Genomic DNA, 21,134 nt, shown 5'->3' with positions numbered 1-21,134 from the left:
TGCTTTCATTATCAATGAGCTGAAGCATTTACACCAATGTCTAAGGGATTATTTTAAACCTGATGCAAATTTAAATGCATCTGTTTGTCTTTATATAGTAGCAAGCTCACCCACTTCAGCATCCACAGAAAATACCAGATGCTCATTGGATCTGTGTGATCATGTCAAGAACTAATCCCAGTTGCTTCTGGGGAGTCTCATTTTCCTGTGCTCAGTATCCATCACCAGCAGGCTGGGTTGTGTGCTAGTGGTGCTGTAGATTCAAGCTGCTGCAGCAGAATTACTGGCCAATGCCTCAGACTAAAGGAAAACCACCAATAATATGCTCAGTGGATGTGCTTACTAAAACAGCTGGGTCAGATTTTTGTCATCAACACCCCTCCCCCTAGCTTTCTGTTACTAATTTTCAGGTATGCATTATGTTACTCACATACCTGCTGATGAGATTTGATGCAGGGCCATCAAGGCAAATGCCATGTTGTTTCTGTGAAGGATTTACAAACAAAACTTGTCACCAACCTGTCTTGCTCATGAGATGTACTTGGACCTTCTCTGAACATGCCTGTCCACTGGGCTGCACACAGTGCAGAGATCACAGGTATTGTCTTCCTTTGTATTCCAGAACTCTGTGATTAGAGAATGCTCTTAGTTATGGTTTGGTGTGCTTTCTTTACCTTATATCTCATCTTAGAAGAGTAACTTGTTGAGAGCAGCAGTGGTCCTTCAGGTCAAAATCAGGATACAAGATTTGCCTCTGAAAGTCAGGCATTTTGGAAATAAGGGCTACAGGGTGCTTCCCTGGAACAAAGAAAAACTGTCTTTACTGGAAGACAGGGTTTGTACTCAGCTAGGATTAAACTACGACTAGAGAAAGAAAACTTAAAAAAAATGCAACACCAATAAGAAAAAGTATAACTAACTGTAAGATATGATGTAAAACCCTCTAACTTCCCAAGTGTAACACTAAATCATATTATTTCCCACACTGTTCATGTTTTTCATTATCAGTGGCTGTTTGGGAGTCTGGTTACATTATAATTTAATATGAAATGATTAAAGAGATGTGACTTACAGTTTCTCATAAACCATGTCTAGAATGCGTGGATACCTAAATGATAAGTGTAGTTTTCGGTCCAGTCAAATGAGATAATGCTAACCAGATCATACTTGTTACATTGATAAAACTTGTGCTCTCGCGGATGCAGTCTGCGTATACACCACTTTTGAGTAGATCAGGGAAATTAAACCTGGCTGCACTTCTGTCAAGAAGCAAACTGGATGTCATTATGATAAGGTCCCAGACTTGTTTATTATATTCTGAGGCACTTTGTTTTGCGCACTCATCTTGAGACTACTTATTCAGTATAAAACACTTAGGCAGCAATTACACAGAGACCACAGAAATGAATGTAGGTCCCTGCCTACTGGTGGGGAGCTCTGCTGCAGTTCTGAAGGGGGACTGGGTGCAAAAGCACGCCTCGCTTTGTGGGTATCTGACATGGACAATGTCCACTTTTTTGCAATAAAAGACTCATTTTTCTTGGGCAATCAACACTAGAAGAAAATTTACATCTGTGAATCCTTAATACTACCTCCTTTTTGCACACTCAACCTTTCCCAAGGATGGTTTCTTGCTTCCTTGGGTAGCTCCCCTCAGTATGTGGCTTCCTGATTTGTGTTCTTGGGCACCTTGTGGGCTGGATCCCAAACTCCCAGCTTGGAGCTGTGGAAGTTGTAGAGACAGAGTGAGGAAGAGCCAGACACCATAGCTCCGCTTGTTAAAATGATGTGGGAATGAGGCACTTCCCAGCACTAAGGAATTACCTGCTTTGGCAGGGGGGTTGGACCTGATGATCTTTCGAGGTCCCTTCCAACCCCTACAATTCTGTGGTTCTGTGAATTAAGTGGCATCAAGTTGCACCAGCGGAGTTCAGATGCGTGAGTGCAATTAGTGATTTAAAATGGCTTTGTCTGCTCAGACTAGAAGTTTATACAGACATGGCAATGCCAATATTTTTTCCAGCTGAGAAGCAAGGTGAAGTTGAATTGTTAAAATGACTTGTGGTGCAGTAGCTACTAATTTCATATGTTGTGAAATAACATGGAGAGTCAGTGCAGAAAGGCGGACCATTATGTTAACTGCTTCTTTTTTGAATGTTACAGTCTGTTGTTTTAAAGGTCTATGTGTGTAATCAGACATAGGGCTTCAGGGGGCGTTGAGAAAACATTAGGCCAATACCAATGACCTAAGGCAGAGTCACCTGTCAGGAATGGTTTAGATTGTTTTATCTAACTGTCCTGGTAAATCTCCAGTGGTGGAGGTTGTACAGCCTCCATAAGCACCGTGTTTCACTGCTCATCTATTCCAACCACCAGAAAGATTTTCCTTAGGTTGAAATTTCCCCTGTTCCAATTCTAAGCTTGTTATTCTTCTCACTGAACATAGGAAGACTTTATTTTTTCCTCTGTATGAAATGTCATTTTTCATGACAACATGCTGTCTTTGTAGACCACATAACCCTGATTCTTCAATGATTTTGATTAGAAATCTGAAAGGCTTATTACATTCTCATTAGCCTAAACTGTTCTTGAAGTACAGTGCTCAAAATTGGTTATGGTATTCCAGCTAAAACACTAAACAGTATTGACTAGAAATGCAAGATTATGTGTAAAATATGTAAGAGTCTATTTATTCATGAGGTTGTAAAACTGTTGCACAATCATGCAAGTGGGATACTGAGTCATGCTCAGTTTCTGTTTACTGTAATCCCAAGAAACTTTCCTTTAAACCTGATAAACTGTCATACTACGTATTTTGCTTTTGGGTTATTCCTACCTGTAATACTTACTGTACTCATCCTATTTAGTTCATTGGTCTTGACAAATTGAAAATTAATGCTGTCCTCTAATGAGTTCTTAGTTCCTACCTTGGATTTTATGTGTACCCTATTCCAGCAGCATATGCATCATCTGTGGAAACAGTAAATAGTTTTGGAATCAAATAGACTATCATGGAATTGCCTAATACAGTATCCTTACTTAATTCATGTCATGTTTTCACAGAAGCTTAAGGGGAGGCTTACGGGGAAGAGAAATCCATTGAGAGCTACTGACACATGGGAACCATGTCTGCCTGTCAAAGCTTGAGATTATTAGAAGGTCCCGTAGAGGCATCCCCTATCCTTACACAAGGCATCCACTTGCGGCTGCTTGTCAGAGACACTGTGTTCTGACTATGTCAGTCAGACCGAAGACCAACTTTAGCTGCACTTACGTTCTTGTGACTATGATTTATTGATACTTAATTACGTAATACAGCTTTTCAGCCACTTGTGCTATCCACGGTATAGGCTAGAGGAAATAATTGTATTTCCCTGCATTTTTAAGAAACTGGCATTTGAAATAGAAGGTCCATGTTAGCATATCTTTTGCTTTTTTCCTGATCCATAGCACTTGGTTAGTAAGGAAACAGAAGACACATGACGAGATTCATAGTGCCAGCTCTATGATAGTCTTTTTTTCTCCCCGTTATCTTGATATGGTCTAAAATTCCTTGACTTCTTTTCTTCTTCCTTGTTTGGCATCATGCTTTTCTTTATTTCCCTCCCAGTCTTTTAAAATCCTACCTGTTCCAGAATCCACAAACATCATAGCATACAACATAGCTGCATGGATGACTTCAGGGATGTTCTGCACTGTCTTTCCCTGGTAGATACCTGCTTTGCCTGGATGGGTGCCTTCACAGACCCTCACAGTGACAATGTTTCTATGTTTTTAACACCCAGAAACTTTCAACAGGATCATCCTTACATTCCCTTACTGCAGGGAACAGATCCACTTGGCTACTTAAGTCTGTCATATTTTTCAAATTAGAGAAAGGAAAAGATTTGGAACTGCTGTAAGTAGTCTGAGTTGTGTAGTACCAAGCTATGTAACATAGCTTATATTACAATATAGTGTTAATCTCTTCTTGTATCTTTTTGTATGATAATTGATTACAATTTTTTAAGTTAAAACCATAGCCACGACTGTCTCTGTAATCTTAACAGCTCAATCACATTACAAGATGTGAAAACTAGATTGATTAGCAGATTAAAATGGAAGTGTCTAAAACTCCTGTACTGCCTTACTTGTAATCTCTCACCTACATCTGCTTTGGTCCATAGATATCATGAGCGCAGTATTTCCCCTAATTGCTTTGAAGACACTGTACCATTTACATTAGTGTTATCTGCCGAGCAGTGATGAACAGTTGTCTTTAAATATTTGTGCTGTTCAGCATGATGCTTTTACAACGTAACAGGCACTATGGCTTCCCTGCCACTTTTTATTTGTGTAGTTGAAGTGGTTTATTATATAGTTTGCCTAAACATCAGTAGAACAGTCAGTGGCAAATAACTGTGTGAAAGATTTTTTATCAAAATCAAGAGTAAGAGATAAAGTTGCACAAGCAATTAAATGATGAGGAATTGGTAGAATGGTTCTATGTAAGTTGATTAACTTAATGTAAGAAAAAGAACAGAGCCATCTTTCAGTTGCTGTTACTTCACAAGTTGTCCTCATGATAAAAGTCAGTAGTTATACGCAGTATGGCTCTTTCCAACCCCACCACCTTGCATCAAAACCACTTAATTTGCTTGCCACTTACAAAGAACACTGGATGTGAAAGCCAGGATTTATTACTATGCTAGTATTGGTGAACCCTTGTCTTAATCCAAAAGCTTCTCTAGACCAGCATCTTCAAATGAGGCAGACTTCAGAGAATTTTTGCTAGGTTGAACTATAATTGTGTTGAAATTCAGTTACTTGAAAGGGACATAACTCAGAATAGACTACTGAAATTGAAAATACAAAGTGCATGAAATAACATCTTTTTTTTTATTACTTCCTGTTGTACAAAGAATTAAATTCACAGCTAAATCCCAGCACTAAGATGAGCATTAGGCACAAACCTCTTATCTTAGATATAATCAGAGAGGAGCAGCAGACCTTTTCCTTGTCCATTTACTTTTAAGACTAAAATTTACTTTCAATCCTTAACTTCGTTTCTAAAGGGCCAAAAAAAGAGGCAGTGATATCACCTGCATGCTTTATGAAAGAGTTGGAGTTTGGGGGAATGGGCTAAAGTTGCGCCAGGAGAGGTTTAGGTTGGATATTAGGAAGAACTTCTTTAGTGAAAGGGTTGTTAGGCATTGGAATGGACTGCCCAGGGAAGTGGTTGAGTCACCGTCCCTGGAGGTCTTTAAGAGATGTTTAGATGTAGAGCTTAGTGATATGGTTTAGTGGAGGACTTGTTAGTGTTAGGTCAGAGGTTGGACTAGGTGATCCTGGAGGTCTCTTCCAACCTAGATGATTGTGTGTGATTCTGTGATTCCATTCTGTAGTTGGTTGTAATCCTGTAAGTGATGACATATTTGTGGTTGTGCCTTCAAAGTTGGACTTTTGACACTGGAGATTGTCATTTTACCAGTTTTCAACATACACAACATTGATGGTGCATAAATTTATCGGTACATTTTTTGTGCTTAGTTACACCTAAACATGTTGTGAGAGTTCAGAAGAGGTGTTGGAATAAACAAAATATTTTAAAGGATATTAATATATCAACTTTATCTGAATGTACTCACTTTAATATTAAATAACTGACCACCTAATGAGCTGCTGCCTTTCAGTCCTCCTCTACAGTACCAGCTTCTAATGAGCAAGTGTTTTAGGCTAATTTAAGAAAGCCTCAGAATTACTTCAGAGAATACTGCTGACCTGTAGCAGGCAAACTTATTTCATCTATAATACATAAAAGATCATAATTTCTTCTTACAGAAACCATGCTAAGTATACAACTGAGAACAGAATACTAGCTGATTAATGTGCTGTTAAAAGACAACTTAAACTTCCAAAAGTAGTTTAATAAGAGATTAAAGTCAAAGGCTGGAATGAAAAGTGCAGTTATTATCCTGCATTTAAAAGGTATTTAGAAGAACATGAAATTAAGGGAATTTCCATCATAGCAAAACCTTATGATTCCAAAGCATAATTTACTTCACTTGTTAGTTCATCACATCTTCCCTAAATAGCAGCAGCAGGTTTTCTGGCCAAACTGTCAAAGACAAAGATTAGCCTGAGAGACAGTCAGGAAAACTGAAAAGTGGCAATACAATCTCTGTCTCAAACACTGGCTTTATCAACAACATAATTAATATCATAATAATAATTGGGAAAAAAAACTTTGAAAAGACCCTTCTATGTAAAAGTAAGATTTAACCATTAAAGAGTAGAGAGAATGTTATGGGTTGGAGGCACAAAATTTTACAGTAAACTGTAATAGAAAAAAATGACACCAGGTAGCCATTCAATTCAGTATACCAGAGAAAGGTACACCTTGGAGTCTGGCTGAGCGTAGGTAATTTCCTGGCCTCAGCAAGCCATAAAATTGTAAAAGCAGCAAATACCTTAGATAGCGTGCTGCCTTAAGATTTCTTCACTTCAATCGTTCTCATGAAAGGAATACTTGTTGATCTTTACTAAAGGTACAAGGAAGAAACTGCTAGCAACAGACCCAGGTTTACAGTATATGCTAGAAGAAAGCGATATGATTGCAAATCAATAAACACTCAGCTTTTGTCAGTTTCTAATTAGCTGCAAAAAGTTATTGCCAGCTTGTTTTGGAAGAGAGTAGTTCATTTAGAATGGACCTTCAAAGATCATCTAGTCCAACTGCCTGACTGCTTCAGGACTAGCCAAAATTTAAAGCATACTGTTCATGGCATTATCTAAATGCCTCTTGAACACTAACAGGCATTTTCTGTACGGGTATGAAATAGCAACACTCCAAATTCACTGGAGTACTTTATTTAAACCTGCATTTTTAAAATGGAAGACTTAAAACAGATTTAATAACTGACATTTTCCTACTTGAACCAGTAAAATACAGAAGCGCAAACTAAAGTTCACTTCAGCTTAATTGGATACTGAAACTTCCAAACTGGTTTCTGACAGCATCTTAGAGGGAAGCTTTTTTCAGTACCAATGACAGTCACAGTTGCTAGGAGGTTGTTTACCCAATGATGTTTTTGAGAAGAGCTTACACATGGTCAGCATTTTTGTATGCGCTCCAAGTCACCCCAACTGTGGTTCAGAAAAATGCTACTTAAAATGTTTTCAACAAAAATCTTAAGTAGCAAAGACATGTTAACACAGACTTTCCTGAGTTTGTATATATAGATGTGACACATTACATACATGTGTGTAGTGCACACATTATAGCCAAGCCTTTTTGCTAAAAGCAGTCAGGATTCATCAGCCAAGAACTCGATATGCCAAGTATTGAAGTCTGACACAATAGCTGTGTTTTACTTATTTTTAACAGTGCAATAAAATATGTCAGTAGTTTATTATTTGAAAATATTCCTAATTCTACAAATTATTTCCACTTGCAACAAGGAATGTAGTAGCTGTTTCCACAAATGTCAGGTGAAATATGAGGCCAAATAAATTACTAATTTTTTTTTTTGAACTGAAATGCAAAGCTAGTAGTCCTTTATACAACCTTGAAAGAAGAGCTTTACAAAAATCTTTTGCCTTTGCAGGACAGTATGCTGACAGTGTGTAAAGAGCAAATATAATAAGTCCATTTGGAGCTTAAGCTGTACAGAAGTCAATATGCGCTAGTAATTCTCTATGCTGGCTTGTTGGATATTGCACTTTACATCTGGGACACTCAAGAAAACTTTCATCAAGGAGACTTGAATGTTTCTGGGAAGGACTTCTGTCATACACTGTCATCTTCTCTTCAAACGCAGCTTGCAAGTCTCCTTGTGGTTCCACACATCCAGATTCCTGGAGCTTCTGGAAAAGGAGAATCTTTAGTGAGGGACTGGAACATGCATCAGATAGGGTCCCAGTCAAATAGACATAGGGAAAAAGATGTTTAATGGCACACAAATCATGCGTGTTACAGCACTAAGGATTGAATTTTAAAGATGGCTAAAGGCAATTACGCTACTTGCATTAAAAACAGAGCAATATGGACCTGTTGTATAATTTTAACACTGCATTTAAATTAGATTGCAGGTAGCTTTTCCGCAGGCTATTTAAAGCAAGCTTTCCACAATGTCTGATTAAGTATACAAATATGAGTACATCACTTATGTCACTATTTAGTGCACGTTCTTATTTTGAAGTAGTTTTCCCTTCATGGGCCACTGAATAAATGCGATTCCTGCCACTTTTAAACTGTAGCTGGTTCATAAGGTATAAGGAAAGAAGCCATGGTGAAAGCTGAGACAGCAAGCCTCAGACTCCCATATTATCACTGCTAATACACAGCATTTTAGGCTTCTTACAGCTTTCATATACATCCTAATAAAAAAGCAAAGTTTCTGTACACTAAATATGAAACAGTTGAGCATGGCTCTTAGAAATGTTGGTACTGCATAGAGGTATTTTAAGGATTTTATAATACATTTGTTTACATATGCATTGCTGTGGATTTTTTTGTTTGGGGGGGAGGGGGGAAGGGTGAAGGAAATAAAGAACAAGGACTGAAACCTTGTTACAACAGGACTCCAAGCTTAATATCAATATTAAACTCATAACAAGTGCAATGATCAAAAATTAAGGTGCATTTATTTTGGAAGTTTAGATTACCTTTGAAATTTCTAAAAATATGCCCATACATGTACCAGGGAATTCAACGTGATGTACAGGTATACCTATATAAAGGAAATTTGTTTCACCTTTGCAACAAACCCTTCCCCAGCCATCTTCCTAGGCACTCACACATGCTATGCCTCCTTAATAAAATGCCTCAACCCCCTCTTATAGGGGATGCTGCCTGCCTCTGCCTAGCTACCTTCCCAAACTCTTCCATGTTTTTCCTCTTCTCCACCTGACACCATGGACAGTTTCCAAGCAGGAAGAGACAAAGTCACCCAGTTCTTCATTTGGCAGTTAGCCAGCCAGCTTCTGAGCACAGGGAAAAGAGCACTACAGCTTCCCCCTGCTCTGCACGAACTTCAGCTGAACAGCTGCAGCTTCTGGCAGCCAAAAGGTTTTCTAGTGGCCTCTGCTGGCAGCAGCAGCAGCAACTACAATCCTAGCTAGTGGGGCTCTCACAGGGACAAGAACACATGAAGATCATCAGTATCTCAGGATTCATTCGAGAAAGTACTTCCACATTGCATGCATCTAAGACGGAGAACAGTTTGTCAGAGTTAGAAGAATTCTTCTGCTCTGCAACCGGTTAGGAGCTTTTGCATTTATATTCTCTGTAATTAGCACAGCAGCCTCAGACCTGATCTAATGAAGGACACAGGCATCTGATTTCTGTTCTGAATCTCATTTAAATAAATCCAGAACTGCAGTCTTGACAATTCTATTTAGCTATCACCTAACCTTACAAGACCCTGTATCATAGAGTTCCACAGTGTCTTGCTTGATATATAAACCTTTCTTATAAATTTTTTGAATCAGATGGTCAAATCTAGGTGGCTTTCTTTGGGCTTATATAAGTAGCAAACAGACCATTGCCCTCAGTACAAGTATTCTTTTTCATTTTAGGAAGTAGGCAGATCCACTTCTAGTGGCACACCCATCCTATATTGTGGGTGTATAGAATGGGGGTCAGGCAGGAATTCAACTACATTTAAGGGTAGTGCCTTGTCCACTAACAGCAAATTCCAGTAGAAGCATGCTACAGCTTTGTTATTGTGTATGTAGTTTTGTCTGTTGCATATGGTGATACAAATTGCCTACTGAGGACTTGACTATTCTATATATCCTTCTTTCTATATCTCCTTCTGCAGTACAAGCTGTCTGTGGTGCTGCAGAGAAAATAGCAATAGCTTGTTAGCTACCATAGGGTTCTGCACCTTAGGACTATGTATTTAAGAGCTGTAAACACCTACAGTCAAAATCTGTTGACATTAACTGCACTCTGAAGTGAAGAAGTGTTCATTTATGCAAAATCCCCAAGTTTTCCTGCAAGTTATCCAGTACATACCAAAGGTTCCAGCCGGGTTATTTGCTCCCTGGCCTTGCGCAGTTCCTTAAGGACTTGGTTTAACTGATGCTGCAAGTTCTGGCGGTCTAGCTTTTCATTCTCAAAGTCTGTAGTACATATCTGGATCTGGCAACCCCCCAGAGAAAGTTAAAGAATTAAAGGCAGAATTAAGTGTGTGTGAGGGCCCCTTTATCTATTTGAAGTTTTACTCAGCAATCATATCCTAAAATGGGATAAAATTATTTGTTCCTTTCATTTCAGTAAAGTTCATACGTGCCCAATTAGGAAGGTCCGTAGAGGTGGAGTCAAAGGTAACTTTGGTTAGAGAGCATTTGACCTATCTCAGGTCAGTCCTGTTTGACCTATCTCAGTCTTAAACTGAAGATTTTGCATGGAAGAGCGTGTAGTACATGTTCTCAATAAAAATGCCAGTTCCTACTCAGGGATCTTTCTTGTAGCGGTTTGAAAAGAATATGTGAATAACACTACACCCAAGCTTAGCAAGTAAGTGTGATATAACTTTTTCCCCAAGGACATCAGTTAGATCTGTAAGAATGTAGTTGGGAAAAAGATCAGTAACATGAAAGATGTCAATGCAGTTATTTGTATGACTATCAAGAGTATGTTACAGATTTCAGTGAGCTGAATGGTTTTAGGATGTTTCCCATACCTAATTTGAGGCTGTACAGTTTCTATTTATTTGAACAAGCAATTGCATAGAAAGTAGCATCAGGTTTAGATGCAGCCTCTCCCCTATAAAAGGTTAGGGATTTCCTTCAACAAGGGTCAGAATTCTTAGAAGAACTAAGGAATCACCCATAATTTCATATTTATGTCTAACATTACTTTAATATACCACTTATTCTTAAACTTGAGAAGTTAGTCTAGAAAACCTTTCTGCATATAACACAACTTAAGTATCAGATTCTTGAATAATCAACCCAGTATCTGAACATGTAATTGGGTACCTGTTGTTCCAACAAAGCTATCCTAGTATGTTCCTCCTGCTGTTTGAGCAATGATTTACGAAGAAGTTGTACCTACAAGGCAGAAGAACATGTAACAATTTCCACATACAATAGATAATAAACTTGAAACAATTAGTCTAGAGAGGAATGGAGCTAAGTTTTTGTATGCCAGTACCAGCAGAAAACATATGCCTGTTATGCAACAGCCAAGCCCAATTTAAATACTTCCTTGGGGAAAACCCAGGGAAGTATTATCACTGCACTGAGGGGGAAGAATGTAGGTTATTATAGTTAAACAAAAAAAATTTTCCTAGTGATTGACAGAACAGAAAAATACACAAAATACATGTTTTGACTAACATACCATGAATTTTTTTTTAAGTTAAGCAATGTATCTTTAAATACAAGTGAGAAAGTTAGAAAATACTCAACAATAATGGATTAAGTAACTGCATAAGCCTCTTTAGAGAGTTAAACTGATGTTCTAGTGTTAACCTAATTTGGTGCCTAGTAAATTATATCCTCTTATTTCAAATTTCAGTTCTATATTGTTTTATGCTATTGACTGCAAACTTCTTTAAGTAGCAGGTGTATCATATTTGGATGACCTGAGGACAGAGCTTCAAGGAGAACTTTCCAGGTTCTCTTCAACCAGTAGGTAATCATGATTTCATATCCAGAAAGTTTTTGTCAACGTGGTGATGCTAACAAGAATATTTTGTTTCAAGATACCACAGTAGTTGTCCACGTAGGAAAGGTAGCAAAGTCCTCATGACTACTCCAAAAAAAGCATCTTTTTTTTAATCCAAACATACAGTATGCACGTTTTCCCTATTTTGAGGGGAAAACTCTTAACCCAAAGGTCATTGGCCTCAGGAAAATGGAAGGAAGAATCAAGAACTACACATACAAATAACAGAACTATTTAACTTGAAGTCATCAAGTTACTCCGTGGGAGACAGGCAAGCCCTGCAAACAATTAGAACCTGATAGAAAAACAGATGGGGTAACAGTGAAACCCAGGCATAATGAACAGCCTGCCTCACATGCATCTACCTGAGTTTTGTGAGAAGTTCCAGAACTCTTATCAGTGGTTTCTACCATAGCTGTCCAGAACAGCGATAAACTTCCCTTCCCTTGCTTATCTGGCCATTTCTTTTTAGTAGTCTGATGTGCTTGCTTAGTTATTATCTGTGACAATATATAGAGGGCCTGTTGCAGCAACACATCTGAATGAAAAAACCTGCTGCATGCTACAACTGTTGGGTGGGGGCACTATCCAGGAACATGGCTACTTATCCAGCAATTATGAAATTACAGCTGACAGCAAATAGCGACATCCCAGTTCAGACCACATGATAAAATGGCCTATATGAATTTGAATTTTTACTTTTTCTGTTCTCATTCACCAATAGCCTTGAGGATGAAGCCAGATTAAAGTCAATGATGCATTCTCATTTCCTCTTACACCCCACAAGACTCTTAAGATAAGTGAACTAGAACATTTTTAAACAAGTAAATCTCACAAAACTTTGGATTGTGACCTAAATCAGTATTAAAGAACTCAGTTTTAACCACAAGGACATGAGTATAGATGTACATACAGAGCAGTTACCAGAGCAAGTGAGTATGACTTCCCAGCTCTTGAATCTTTGCTAATGATCTTCAATTTCCAAATACATCCACTTACCTGAGATAACAGTTCTTCAGATTTTTCCTTTTCTTCTCTTAGCTGTACTTTAATACTTTCATTTTCTTGTTTTAGTCTCTGCACTTTTTCTCCTTTTATTTTGTTTTCATTTTCTAGAGCCTTCATTTCAACAGCCTGTTGGGACTGCAGTAAGTCATTTAAATTCATTATTTCTTGTTGTGTTTCTTCATACTTCTTTTGGAATTCATGAAGTTCACACCTCAGCTGGGTTATAGTGCGTCTTTCAGTCTCAAGATCACTTTTAGCAGTTAATAACAGCTGGTCATAATATTTTTGCTTTTCTTCTGGTAGATGACCTTAATGAGACAAACAAGGAGACAGTAACATGGGAAAAAATCACTTAAAAATCAGAGCACCAAATCCTTGATAGCATTTTAAAAAATATTGATAATAAATTGACATTTTAGGCTGTTACACAGCTCAGATTATCACCAAGATGGACTTAAAGCAACTTTCAATACTTCTAAAGGAGAAAAACCTCTCAGGATAGAGGAAAACAGCAACTGTGCTTTCACATACAATACTGTGCTATAGCTACTTCCTTGACTAACAGTTATAGCAATGTTACATCATTTGCCCTGACTACACGAACTGCATGATCCCACAAACAGTTCTTATATAACCTCACGCATTATATTGAGGCACTGAAATAGATGCCTAAAGACTCTAGGTTCTCACTTCCAGATTTAGGCATGTTAGGCAAGGTTCTGGCATTAATCTCACTCCAGAGATACCCTGGGGTTCTGATGGTCTCTGTCATTGCCTAAAGACAGAATATTTGTCTTTTACAGACTGTCTTCAAATTATGTGATCACTTATTTCTAAATTGCAACTAAAGCAAACTAGGATAGGCCTTTTGATCAAAAACCATCTGCTTCTTGGCTAGTGACTATTGCTTAAAACAATGCTCAAGAAGTGGGTGCTTGTTGACCCAAGAAAAGCTTATCAACTCAAAAGAAGAGTCAGTCTGCAAGAATTCAGATGTAATAGAAAGTATACCTAGAACAGGACAAGGAATGCTGTCTTAAAAAGGCTTTGGTGATTTACGGCACTCTGAAGTTCTTGACTTTGGTACTTCTCTTGTTGAAGGCTTCCCTCATGTTCTTCAAAGTGTAATTTACTAGGAAAATTTTCCTGCTTGAATGTTTTCAAGCCAAGGAAAACATAAGCTAAGGCTTAGCTTTTTGTTAACAATACTCCTATATAAGGTAGCAAGGTCTGAGAGATACCAAGGCTTTCCTTGGAAAAGAGTTGTCATATCTACTTTCAATTTGTCAAACTAGATTTTTTTTCATCTTTGATCTCTACTACTGTCTGTTTGAAGAGGAACTTTCATCCTCTTACTCCATGTTTCCTGGCTGCTGTGATGACAAAGCTTTGACTGAAGTAACTGAGTTGCTTTTTCTGGTGAGCTACTTCAATATTCCTCCTTCTAAAATACTAAAACACCGATGTCTAAAACAGCACTAAAGGTTAAGATGATATTTCACTGTTTCCCATAAGGATACCAGCAGCAATACAAAAACCAAGCCACTGGAAACAAGTTATTAAGCAGCAAGTACCTGTGAGCATACTCTTACTCTAGGTGAAGCTAGTTCTATTTAGTGAATTTACCATGTAGACCAGTTGTAGCATATGAAATTAGTTTGATAAGAAAGGGATTAAACTTCTGGCTCTTCTGCTTGAGATTATTTTAATTTTATTCCACTTGCTGGTCAAGCATGACTCAAGTCAATCTGAATGCATGGTACTGAGAGTGCGCTAATGAGGAACTGCATCACATAGAAGCAAGCTAGAGATTACCATATCCATATTGCAAACCATTGTTTTGGGTAGGTGCCAAAATCTATCACAGGTTTTCATGCCATGTAAGAACTTCTCAGAGGGATAAAGAACATGCCAGTCTTGAGTCACTTTTATAATATTTTAAAAAGAAACTGATCCACACCTAGCCAGTAAATTCTTAACGCTTCCTTTATGTAGGCTGAGAGTGTACTTTGAAGGATGGTATATACATATATTTACCTCAACACTTGCTGCAAACAGAAAGGTGGCCAATAGACTGTCAAGGCTTTAGAAAAACATTTGGTGAAGCAGATAGGAACAAGAAATATTGATCAAGTAACAGCTAAATAAAGAACAAATTTTTAAGTTTTCCCATTAAGAAAGCAAAATATTGTGAAAAAAGTCAATCATATGCTATAATTCACAGAAAATGTATTCTATAGAAAACTGTGGTTTGAGTTAGTCAAGGAAAAATCAATACCTTCTGTATTTGATTCTTTTGGTTGTTGCTGGCTAACTATTTCTGACCTCTGTTCAAGTTCAAAGATCCTTCCAATCAGTCCCCTGACATATGCTTCACGTTGCTGGTCATACAGTAGCCATTGCTGGTTCTTCTCAAGAGCCTTCATGGAAAGGAACGGAAGAAAAACAGAAAAGCATCTAGGAGTTTATCAGATTTAAGTAGTATTAGTTTTGTTCCTTTAAAAATGTAAATGTTATACATTTGTTTAAAGAAAAGTTAGTTAATTCCTCTGTAAACTGTAGTTATCTTTGTATGATAAAAAAACATCTTGATTTGGGTCATTGAGCATAAGTTAAATTGCAGCAATATTAAATTCTCATTGGCTTATTTGCGGGAATAGGGAAATGACTCAGAACTAAACGCTTTCAAAACTAAACACTTTCATGAAACATGCCCCAGATAATGAAGAATTATCCTTTCATTTTCTGTTTCATCATCAGGATCTATTATTTTGTATATAACTCAAACTATATAATTACAACTTAAAGTTTCTAAGAACAAGTACATAGATTTTATGTCTCAGTAGATCATAGAATTACTGAGGTTCAAAGGGACCTCAGGAGGCTTATAATCTAACCTTATGCTATCCCAGGCAACGTCAGTTCTGTGGACAGACCATGTTCCTTGGGATTTCTGTTCTCTCAGCAGCCACTATGTTCTGTTCTTCCAAGGACTGTTTTCAACAATTATAGATTTAGATTTGCAATATTATAGAAATGTCATATATATATTCACAATATATATATATTCACAAGCCCTTCATTATTTGATGGCTTTCTCAAGAAATAATTTTAGTTACAATATTTTAGCGGAAACATACTCTGAGGTCCCAATCTACCAAAAATATATGGTAATAATTCCTATTCTTTTAGATTTTAATACGTGATTTATCCTTGGTATGTTGTACAGAAAGCTTACATCTTTCAGTTGTTTTTCTACTTCACTAAGATTAGTTGATGATCCAGTGCTGTTTGTTACAGCTTCCTGCAAACAAAGAACAATCAGTTAGCATTGTTTAAAATAGAAGACTGAAACAGTAAAACTAGTTCTATGTAACTATTAAGACTATAAATAATGGAAGTGTAGTTTTACATTTAAAAGATGCATACATCTGACACTTGCATTTAGAGATATTTGTAGTCTGTTTAGAAGGACCTAAGTTATGGAGGAAACCATTTCATGGATTTCTAAAAAAATCTACTGGAAAATATGGGACAGATTTAAATTTTGTTTATTCAATAATCCTAAAGCTCAGTTACATTAAAATATTTTCTAAGAATATTTCACTGAACTTCTGTCTTGGGAGAACTGAAAGGTATAGGAGAGCTTTTGATAAATTTAGATATGTAGGGTTTTATTTAAATAAAACAAAGTGTGTTTGTTCTATTTTCATATCCTCAGAATACCAGTTTGGCAATAAAGCAGACCTATAGGAGTCACTGGGGGAAGCTAGAGAGCTCAACTTCATTGTGATAACCATAGAATTATAAATATCTGGGAAACCATGCAAGCCTGTCTGGAACCATAAAGACATTGATTACTTTTCCAAGACTTGATCCAAAGTAGAACGCTTAAAGTATGAGTTTCAGAATTCTTTAGACCCACAAAACTAAAGAGCTGGTGAACATTTAAACTTTATTCCTAATATGACATGCTTATTCACTACTCCATAAAAAGCTTTTTGAAGTTACATAGATAAGTCAGAGGGAACTTTAAAGACAAATAACTTTAAAGACAAATGTAGATTACTACCTAAATCCAAGCTATATTTTTCCTCAAAGTTTTCTGTTTTTAGAGCATGATCTAGAACCAGCTTTACAGCTGGAAAAATAGGAGATTTTGCGTGTTTAATACAGTTATTAAAGTTCAGTGCTTTCTAATAGGATTTAGATCCAGGACAACTGCTCAGATACTTACTTCTGTAAATATTAGAAGTCTGCATCAGTGAAAACCTTCCCACTTCCTCATAGGCATACAACTGTTGTTTCCACTTCAGCGTATACCTGCTGCTTGTATGCCACCTAGCAGTTTTAAGAAACATTGCTAAACTCTTTTTCAAGTCTCCCAAAACATTCAGTGAAATAGTCAGTGAAGTTTTGTTGTCCTTCACTGATACATCAGTAAAAAATTAAATATAATTTTAATTTAAAAGATATTTTGATAATCAGAATCCAATTTATAACTGTCCATTATATCTTGCTATCTTCAGGCTTCTTTCTGTTTATCACTGTGACAGCAAGGAAGCTATTCTAAAGGTAGAGAAAGAGCCCAATTTCTAATGTCACCAAAAAGAAACCTTGTCTAACAGGTAGGTTATAATTACACTCTTTAATCCTCATATTTTATACCTCAGATTGAAAGAAAGATACACCTCCTTCATATAGCAGACCACTTGGAATTTCTCATATCAGTGCTGGAGACTTTGTACAGATAGCAAGTGGTGGTCTTCATCCTTCAATGCCAGGAAGGATTCCGTAGACTACAGGATTCTTTGCCCTTGTTTGTTTTTTTTATGACCTATTATTCTGGCATGCCTCTAAACCTTTCTGCAGAGTCAGAATATTATACTGTATTGCTACTGAAGTTCAACTCTGTACTGTTTAACTACCTGCAGCTTACTCTGCTAAACGCAATAAGGAATGTCCATACGGAAGGCAACCTGATATTCTCGAAATTAAAAGCCTCTTGGCTCACTCATGTTCAGAGATGCAGTTCTGATATAGCTGTGGTTTAGAAGAAAAATTCCTGTGGCAATTACTAGAAAGATAAGTCCATTGACAAAGATAGCATAAAAAGATGTTAATTTTCTCTAACAAGGTTCAAAGTCCCTTGAAACTGGAAGTAAGCACATTACATTTGAAGTAGTAATATTTCCCAAGATCCATATTTGTATGACATTGAATAATGCAGTATTATCAACTAAAGCTGAATTTCTAGAAATTACTCAATTTCATTATATAGTTTGGGTAACTAGCACCATCTATAGGTTAAAACTGGAAAAGACTTAGCTGCACCTCCCATAAAGCAGCAGTTTCCATGTCCCCCTACTGAGGTACTGAATTTCCCGATGAGCATTAGAACAGACAGGGGTGAATAAGCAACTGTAGAAAACTAAATGTGCTTGTAAAAGCAGCCAAGTGCCTGACACCATAGCTATTAAGCATTTTAAATGGAGTCAACAACTTACTATTCCTCTCCTATCTTGTTACATTGAAGCATTTACCACATATTATGCCATGTAAATTGCAGACAGTTTTAACCAAGGAACAAATGATGATTCATAACAGCAGGGAGGAGAGAGAGGTATTGTCATCACTGAGCATGAATTAGGTGATGCGTTTAGTGTTCTTTTAAGGCCGCATCTCTCTTCTACTGCTGCCTTCTCAGTCTGCTTAACCACTGAGCATATGAATTCAAGAAGGGCATATATCTGTTTAAGCAACAGTGGGCCATTGCATGTCATACCACTTGTCATACCTGCATGCATGGCAGCTTGAAGAAGGGACCTTGCAGTACAGAATTCTCTCGGCTGTGTTACCTGAAGCTGTACTCCCTGACTGCTTGTTTAGTGTTCAGTCTAGGTACCTCGTCATGTTGCATGCTGAAATCTTGTATGAAGATTTGTAAGAAGAGTAAAAACTCATCCCATTTTATAACGGACACTGGTGCTTAGCAGATGCAAGTTCGAACCCTAACCTGTAAACAGTTACACTATTTTTCAGTGCTTACCTGGGATGCCTGAGAATTACTGGCTTTGTTTTCAAGCTCAGAACATTTTGCAGTAACAGCAGATAAATTACACTTTAACCTGTTCATTTTTTCTGATAGAGAACTAAGTAACTGTTCTCTCCTTTCTGCTTCCTTTGTTTTTTCTTCTAGTTGACTTTGTAATGAGGAGACTTCGCTGTTCTTGTTCTTGGACTTAAGCTTGTCTTTTAGATTTTGGATTTCTTTGTCCTTCTCTCCAAGGAGATGGTTGTGTTTTTGTTTTTCTTTTTCAAGAGAGAATATTTTCTAAATGAAACACAAAGAAGTAGCACAAATGAGTATGTGTCTGCATACAGGAATAGCATTAGTAAGTTTACAACAGCTTAAAATAGTCACTTTGAAAGGTTCTCTTCACCTTTAGTTAGCTTAGAATATTACTTTTTAGTAAGACAGTGCTACAATGATCACCTGAAATATTTCAGATGATGCTAAGACAGTCTACAGCAGATAAAACAAGGAAATAATGCAGAAAACCAAATTTCACAGACTTAGCAGTTTTGTATATGAATGTGAATCACTGCAGTATACGGACTTGAAAATGCAAGCAGTACAAGAACTTCTAGTTACAAGTAAAAGTTGGTGATCCTTTTCCTCATGTCATATTTTGTAGTTTTTGAGGAGCAAGAGAACTTTCTTGCAAGCTAAGTAGCAATTAGTGAAGTTACAAAAAAGTTATATTCAGGAGAGTAATGCTGTTTGTTTCCTAAATTACCTGTCCTTTTAGTTTCAAAATGTGCTTTACTAGATATTTTCAGTGACTCTTTTAGGTTAGCCTCCAGCATTGTTAATTATTGAATAGCATTAGAACTTATACACCTTGGAGCTCTACCTAAGTTTGTTACAATAGCATTTCTTTTCCATGAGAAAGGTTAAAGTTCAAATCCTGTGCATGGGTATCAAGGCATTAGAAGATGGCGGAGAAACCAGAAGCAGCGTTATTTTACAGGACCTCATTTAGGGAGCTAAGGACAACACACGGCACTCACTAGAACTAAAACACTGACACCACATACTATTGAAATTGCCATTTCATTTTCTACATGGAAGCCGGTAACCAGATACTAAGCAACCAATGTAAAGCACTCAGGGAACTCCACTACACACAGGAAACACTAAGGAATTGAGCCCCAACACTAAGCCATTGATGGTACTTGGGCTAGCACATAGTGACACTGCAGCACAGACATGTCAAGGTCCACGTTGTGAAAGGAAGTGGCCTATAAACGTTGTGCCTAGCCTGTTACATCCTTTGAAAGCCTCCATTTAAAGCTTAGTTGTCCTAGAAAGCCTGATAGTGTCACATAAGAAGTCTGACTCCTTTCTCTGCAGCCACAGGTTTACCTTTAATGGACCAGGAGGTGTGGAAGCTGCAGTGCCCCAGCTCCTGCTCAGTGGATGCAGTGGAACCACCCGGGGCACCGGTTACCACTTTACTCACCTGCTGCCGAGTGGGAACTTAGGAACCTGGTTCAAGCAAGCGCTCAGTACTCCCTGGAGCACCCTCACTGCCTGTGAAGGCAGCGCTCTGCGCACAGCGCCCTCAGGGCGGTTCTGCAGGGCCTGATCGCACACCGGGACCTCACGGAGTGACGGGTGCCTGGGCCTCAAGGCTCTGCGTTTCCGTGCCTTGCCAGGTGACTTACAACTGCATCAACCCAGACACCACTGGAAAACGCCCGAGGACAGACGCGACGGGCGGAGCAAGGCGCCGAGCCAGAGGCAAGCCCTCACCTGCAGCAGGCTGCTTCTCTCGGGGGCTGCCAGCGGGCCCCGCGCGGCGAGCGCCTCCTCCGGAGGCTTCCTCTGCGCCGCGCCGTCCCGCTCGCCCCTCCCGGAGCCGTCGCCGTGCCCGCGGCGCCACCGGCCCGCCAGCAGCTCCCGGCCCGCCCAGGCGCTCATCGCCCGGCGCCGCCGAGAGGAGTTTGAATCCCGCGGCTGCCCCAGCGTCACTTCCGCCCGCACTGCCCGCCCCGCGAAGCCGGAGCTACGGCGTCTCCCGGGGGTTAAAACAGGCGGCGCGGCGAGGGGGGCGTGGCCGCGGGGGCACGTGCTGCTCGTGCCTAGGGGACCGTTAACGGCCGGTGGGTGCGGCTGGGTTCTCCGCGGGGTGAATGAGAGGAGGCATCCTATTGGCTGGCGCGGGCGGCGGAGCAGCCTGGCTGGCCAATGCGGCGGGGCCTTCCTTCTGCCACGCCGCTTGTGCCGCCTCCACCCGCGTGTTCGAGGCGGGTTCGTCCTCGCGCGGCAGCCGTTAACGTTCTGTGGGAGGGGACCGCGGCGCCCTCACAAGGCAGCCAGCCCGACGGGCGGCTCCGGGGCCAGGCGGCGGCTGCAAGCCTAGTGGCGGTACTCTGCCCTTCTCTGCTTCCATGTCCTTGT

General features: G+C 38.9%; 1 protein-coding gene across 1 annotated transcript; it reads right to left on the bottom strand.

Annotated features, from left to right (window-relative positions):
* Positions 1-4,865: 4,865 nt before the first annotated feature.
* On the bottom strand, positions 4,866-21,027 carry CEP55 (centrosomal protein 55). The gene is made up of 8 exons (XM_013201690.3): positions 20,487-21,027; positions 18,717-19,001; positions 15,906-15,971; positions 14,946-15,087; positions 12,659-12,975; positions 10,969-11,040; positions 10,001-10,126; positions 4,866-7,845 (listed from the first exon to the last, which is right to left on the bottom strand). Exons 1-8 carry the CDS (start codon positions 20,652-20,654, stop codon positions 7,639-7,641), a joined length of 1,383 nt encoding a protein of 460 aa, XP_013057144.3. The 5' UTR covers positions 20,655-21,027; the 3' UTR covers positions 4,866-7,638.
* Positions 21,028-21,134: the final 107 nt, after the last annotated feature.

This window comes from Anser cygnoides, chromosome 7 (genome assembly GCF_040182565.1).
Source record: "Anser cygnoides isolate HZ-2024a breed goose chromosome 7, Taihu_goose_T2T_genome, whole genome shotgun sequence".
Classification (NCBI taxonomy): domain Eukaryota; kingdom Metazoa; phylum Chordata; class Aves; order Anseriformes; family Anatidae; genus Anser; species Anser cygnoides.
This window is presented reverse-complemented; position numbering and strand designations above follow the sequence as displayed.